General features: G+C 48.9%; 1 protein-coding gene across 1 annotated transcript in view; it reads right to left on the reverse strand.

Annotated features, from left to right (window-relative positions):
- Positions 1-547: 547 nt before the first annotated feature.
- Positions 548-5,712, reverse strand: part of Emc8 (ER membrane protein complex subunit 8) — a 12,741-nt gene continuing 7,576 nt past the window's right edge. Inside the window, exons 2-5 of the mRNA XM_050165198.1 lie at positions 4,149-4,225; positions 2,219-2,288; positions 1,627-1,721; positions 548-1,318 (exon numbers count right to left, since the gene is read on the reverse strand). Of these exons, the coding sequence (XP_050021155.1) occupies positions 1,159-1,318; positions 1,627-1,721; positions 2,219-2,288; positions 4,149-4,225 (402 nt within the window). The 3' untranslated portion in view covers positions 548-1,158. The remainder of the gene's footprint in view (positions 1,319-1,626; positions 1,722-2,218; positions 2,289-4,148; positions 4,226-5,712) is intronic.

The raw sequence follows: 5,712 nt of genomic DNA on the forward strand, positions 1-5,712 counted from the left end.
GAGAGCACATGCCAACGGCTGTCCTCAGATACAGAGGAGCCTGCAAAGCCCTCTGTATGAGAATGAGGAAGGATGGGGACTGGTGTCTCAACCTTCCTTAGTTCAGGAACTGACAAGGTCAGTTTGAAAGGTTAAGGAGAGCCGGGAGGGGTGCTGATCACAGTAACTGAGAAGCAAAGGCAGAGGGATCACTGCACGTTCAAGGCCAGGCTCCTCCACATGATAGCCAACACCAAGTCAATTAGGACGGCAAAGGTATATTCTTAGTCACCGAAACTAAACACTTCCCCCAGCCAACAAACAAAATCTTGAGCAAAACAAAACAGTTAAAGGCAAGAAGAGGTGCTGGAATGAAGGGGAGAATGCTGTCACCAACCCTTGCCACCAGCCTCATGAAGCCTAAGGAAAGGCACTATTTCTCTGTGTAAAACAGTTCAAAGGACAACATACAATGCACCAAAAGTCTTCTTACTATTTCCTAAGATGGTCAGAACACTTGGTCAAATGATCCAAGTTAACAAGCACATTGCTTGGGACATCCCAGAGACACTGAACACTAGGGTTTTTTTTTTCTTTTTGTATGTTTGTTTTTTGTTTATTTTAAATACAAAGCAGGTCTCACTCTGAAGACCCAGAGCAGCTGAGTCAGGTTTTGGGAATGTTCAAGGGCTCAGCTTCCTCTCCTCATGGCATCTCGGTTCTCATTATCAATGTGCTGTGTTCACTGTACAGTGAGGCTTCTCAGGCCACGGTGCTGACTCTTTCCCCTGTGCAGCTTTGTGGAGCCCACAGCTCCTAGCCTTGACACCAACTTGGCTGATCCGATGATGTTCCAACAGTCCACGAGGCTGCCTGATGCCTTACACACTCACCAGAGTAAAGACGGAAATGCACCCTTTCTAGATTATAAAAGGCTAGAACTGTTTAATGGGAACAACCGGGACAAGCAGAAAGAGCTCTGATGGGCAGGACTGGGCAGCACAGAAAAAGAACCCAAAGCCTAGGCGGCATACACCTCTCCACAACCCTGCCCTGAAGGATGCCAATTGGACTCCCCTTCCAAGGCACACACCACAGACTTAGTCCACTATTACTCGAAATTTAAAAATAGGTTTTTCTCTTCTCTGTAGTGCAGTGTCCAGTTGTGGTGGCCCTCGTCTAGCACAGGTGCAGAACTGCTTTGTTGATCTCAGGGTTTGTCCAGTCGTTCCGAATGTCATCCAGGTGGTTATCAAAATCCACAAGTGTTTCATAGGAGCGGCTGTCCAGGAGCGATGCTAAGATCCTCTGTGCCTCCGGCCAATCCTCACAGTAGTCGCTGCAGGGCAGACAGCAGAATCAGCCTCATACCCACCCCAAGACCACACAGGCTGCTAAGGACAGAGCAGCTGCTGGGAAACACGTAAGGATGGACCCAAGACACTTGTTAATGGACAGGTCCCCTCCAAACAGGGCACTGAAGAACCTAGAGGGACATGGCTGAAGAATCCATGTCATCAGAAATCAAACCAAACACAGGAGGAGTGTGGTGCCATGGGTCCGTGTGGAGACCAGCAAGTACCACCCAGACCCCATCTTTCATAGAAGCCCTACAGTCTAGGCCCTGCAGGAGGGCACTGCACTCACTGGTGTGGGTCTCTGCATCGCCACCTGTTCTCATGGTGCTCGTAGACATGGATTGTAGGTGCTGCACAGTCCATCGTGAACTTGGCATTGTCCACCTGAGAAGATGAGGTCGTGACAAGCATGAGGATGGGGCTGAGAAGAGCAATGCCTTCCTGGGCTCCTATGCAAGCAGCACCAACAGCACAGACAGGCTCACACCAAGAGAACTCTGTGTTGCAGAGTGAGTGTGAGGCACTTCCCCACCTTTCTAACAACTAGACTCCTCCTCTTCCCCCAGACAGGGTTTCCCTGTGTAACAGTCCTAGCTGTCCTGGAACTAGCTCTTGTATACCAGGCTGGCCTCGGACTCACAGAGATCCACCTGCCTCCTGAGTGCTGGGATTAAAGGTGTGCACCACCACCGCCCAGTCCTCACTCTTAAGACTACATAGGCTATTCCCCGACTCCCCAGGATACACTGGCTTTTCTCAGTGGTCCTTGCCACCGCAGTGCTGTGCCTGCAGTAGTACCCAGCCCACTATAGTGATGGAACACTTAAGGCCCGGAGCTGGGACAAGAGGGAAGCTTAAGCAGCAGCAGGAATGAGACTCACCATGATGAGTGCAGTGTCACTGAAGCCCTCAGCGATCCTGGAGGCCACCTTCTCTGCCACCTGGTTTGGGCTGTAGAGAAGGACCCATGAGCTCTACCATACATACTGTAACTGAGTCATCAAACAGGCCCTCTGTCAGTATAGTTCACTAACACCTGAACTGACAGGCAACAATGGAGCCAACTGACTGAGTGGCTCACTGAGATGACGTGGGGGCTATGAATGCCACTGGGACCATGGGGCACATTGCCAGAGTGGGCCTTGGAGAGGGGACCCTGAAGGCATCTCCTAAAAGGATGGGGCTTATTCCTTCTTCTGGGACTTAATGGAGTGCTGCCTAGGGCAGGCTGATGACCCGCTGGGCTGTGGACTATATGAGCTTGAGTCTCTACATGCCTGTTACCCAAGTAGGTTCTGGGCCCTGGCAACCAAATCCTCTTTTTAAACCAAGCCACTTTTAGGACTCTAAGTCATTTCACATCTTCTCTATGCCGTGAGCTTTCAATTTGATGCCATCCCAGTTTGACCAATGAATGACACTCGTATCTCATGTTGACAAAGCTTCTCTAGCCATGCTGCTGGGTAGGTCTGAACTTTAGCTGCTGTAGCCGCTTTCCTTCAGGGTCCTCACAGGTCAACTGAAGGGCCCACTTGGCTCTGCACAGGGCTAGCTGTGTGGCATCCACAGCCTTCTCCAGAGCAGTTTTTGTAACAGGCTGGACAGTACTTGTCACCCACCCAGAGGCAGAATAAGGGCCAGAAGGCACAGAGAACAAGAGGTGGCAGAAGAAATGGGACCCGAGTACAGGGCTTCTAAAGTTCTGGGTGGTCCCAAAAGGTGCCCTGATGTACTCAATGAGCCCAGCATCTAGCTGGCCATCAACTTACTTAATAAGAATCCCTGTCTGGATGTAGGCCTCCAAGGATAAGATGGGCACATTTCTTGGATACTCCTAATCCTCATCAGTGACTGTTGTGAGGGTTTTCCAACTCACTGTTTTATTTCTAGAAGAGCCCATGGGCCACCCCATCATCCACACCGGAGAAGCACACTGGGGTCTGTTGGCTCCATCCGACCACACAAGAAAACCCCAGTACTTACTGTGTGGGTATTTTCCAGCTGCCCCCGGCTTCTAGCTGGCTGTAGCCAAAGGAAGCCTCTGGAGGACAGCAGAGGGCATGGAAGAGGGACATCAGTACTGACTGATCTGGGCCTCCCTTCCCTATCAGGCTGGCTGCTGGCCATGTCTTGTGGCCAAAGGATGTTGCTCCTCTGGAAGTAGCCTTCTTTACCAGCTCTTCCTCGATGGCCCTGGAGGGCTGAGGGATGGAGGCTGCTGTCACCTGTTTGGTCCCTGCACACAGGTCCTGAGTTCTATCTATGGCCCACCCCTTTTGAGTAGCCTGTCCATGAGTTCCTTAAGCTGCCCTGACTGAAGGTGTCCTTTGCTAGGCTCTTGGGACCCAGTCTGAAGCAGACAGCAGACAGTTAACTTATCCTGTTCATGAGAGCTGAGGTGGTGGCATCTTTGGTGCAGGAACTTGGTGCCAATTAAGGCGCCAAAGACCACAGTTTTACCAAAGGTCCCATTCTAACAGTTCCAAATCCCAAACCACTTTACTTACGCAAGAGAGCTACTTTGCCTTCCACTCCACAGCCTCTTGTTTTGGAGAGGCAACAGGCTGGTGGACACAAGCAGGGTTGGCAGCTGCTCCCCCTCTTTAAGTTCCCTCCCTGCATGACAGAGGAGCCATGGATGAATTCCTAGCTACTAATCTGGCCAGTCGCCCACACACCTGATAAAGCGAGTGGGGGCTTACACAAGCTTTGAAACTTAAGCCGGGAGTGAGGCGGTGGGGGGTGTCAAAAGCACCCCAGGGATGGCTCCGTGGCTTCCAACCCCACCATCCACAGGTGTGCAACCCGTACCTGGCATCCTTCACACGTTCATTAGCTTGATAATAGCCGGCGATCACATAGCTGTTTTCTTTGCACCATGAGTCGATCTGAGAGGAACACAAATGGGAAAAATGACCTTAGCACCAGGTCTCAGTGACAGCCCCACCACACGTGGGACAAGCCAGACTCCAAACAGCCCTTGCATTTTTCCTGACCACAACAAAATGAGCATCAGGGAAATGTGCAAGGGCAGGGCCCAGAAGCAGGGTCCTCCTAGACAGGCTGTACTGGGTGCAGCAGCTGGAGTCCTTGGCGACTGACAGCACAGAGCAGTGCCGTGTGGACTGGAGAGGGAGGCATCTTGATTCATTCCCCATTTCTTTAAAGCACACAGCATCTGTGGTGCTGCTGTGCAGACCTGCTTTCAGAAGCTCAGAGAAACTGCAAAGGAGGTGTGGTGTCAGCAGAGCTGCACACAGGAGACTTCTTCTGAGGGCCTGTTGGTTGTTCTTTTTCTATCTTTCTCTGTTCTGTTCTTCTGCCCTATTTGTCTCTCCAGTTGTTTCCCCTTGAACATTCCCCTAATCCTCTTTATCCTTCTTTTCCGATGTTTTCCTTTACATCTCTCCTCCTCTCTATTTCTCTGATCCCTTTTATACCTCCTAATACAAAGATTTCTATGCATGAAAAAATTACTTCATAGCCATAAGCCACATATTTTTCAAAAAGAAATTAAAATCTTTATGTAAAAAGAAATCACAGTAAGAACACAAGTTATATGTTCTTCACCCCAAAGCAACGATTCTTTTATAACTGATTAACAAAGTTTTAAGCAAGCCGAGTATAGTTCAGCCAGCTCCTTTTGTCCTGGCAGGCCGTAGTCTGCAGTCTCAGTGCAACAGATTTCTGTTTTCTGCTCTTGAGAAACATTCAACAGTGGCCAGTCCGCCATCTATTTTCCTTTACACAACAGGGTCATTTACTCTCCTTTCACAACTTGGTTTTTTTCGAGGTGCACACCAGGGCCTGTGACTAATTCTGTAAGCTCCATGACAGAGGGGCTCAGGCCAAACCCTGGCTGTAGGGATGGAATTGTTTTCTCTGATCATCAGCCTGTTTCTCCTCAGGCAGAACTCACAGGTCTATAGTGCATAGAACTTCCTTGTTACTGTTTTTGTCTTCTGTAGGTCTCATGTCTAACAAAGGGTTAGCCTATATTGTCTTCTTTGTATCTTTTATTGGAGCAACTGAAGAATAACCTAAATCATTTCCCTAATCATCTTTACTGTCTTAACCACCTGTATCTTAGATAAACTCAAAGTTCAATTAATTCATAGATCTAAGTAATCATTACTGTTTTTATAAAAGGCATCTTCATTATGATCAGCAAGTAAACTGCCCAGTGAGAAGTGAGATTTTCCCAGGATACAGCAGAAACACAGCAGCAAGGGACATTCTGGAGACAACCCTCCTGGGGCTCTGATCTCCATGATGCACCCAGAATAGCTTTGTTATACTCTGAGCTGTATCTCCTTTTTTATTATCTTTCTTTCTTTCTTCCTTTTTTTTTTTTTTTTTTTTTTTTTTTTTTTTT

Source organism: Alexandromys fortis, unplaced genomic scaffold (assembly GCF_014885135.2).
Source record: "Alexandromys fortis isolate MF-2015 unplaced genomic scaffold, M_Fortis_MF-2015_v1.1 scaffold_165, whole genome shotgun sequence".
In the NCBI taxonomy this organism is placed as follows: domain Eukaryota; kingdom Metazoa; phylum Chordata; class Mammalia; order Rodentia; family Cricetidae; genus Alexandromys; species Alexandromys fortis.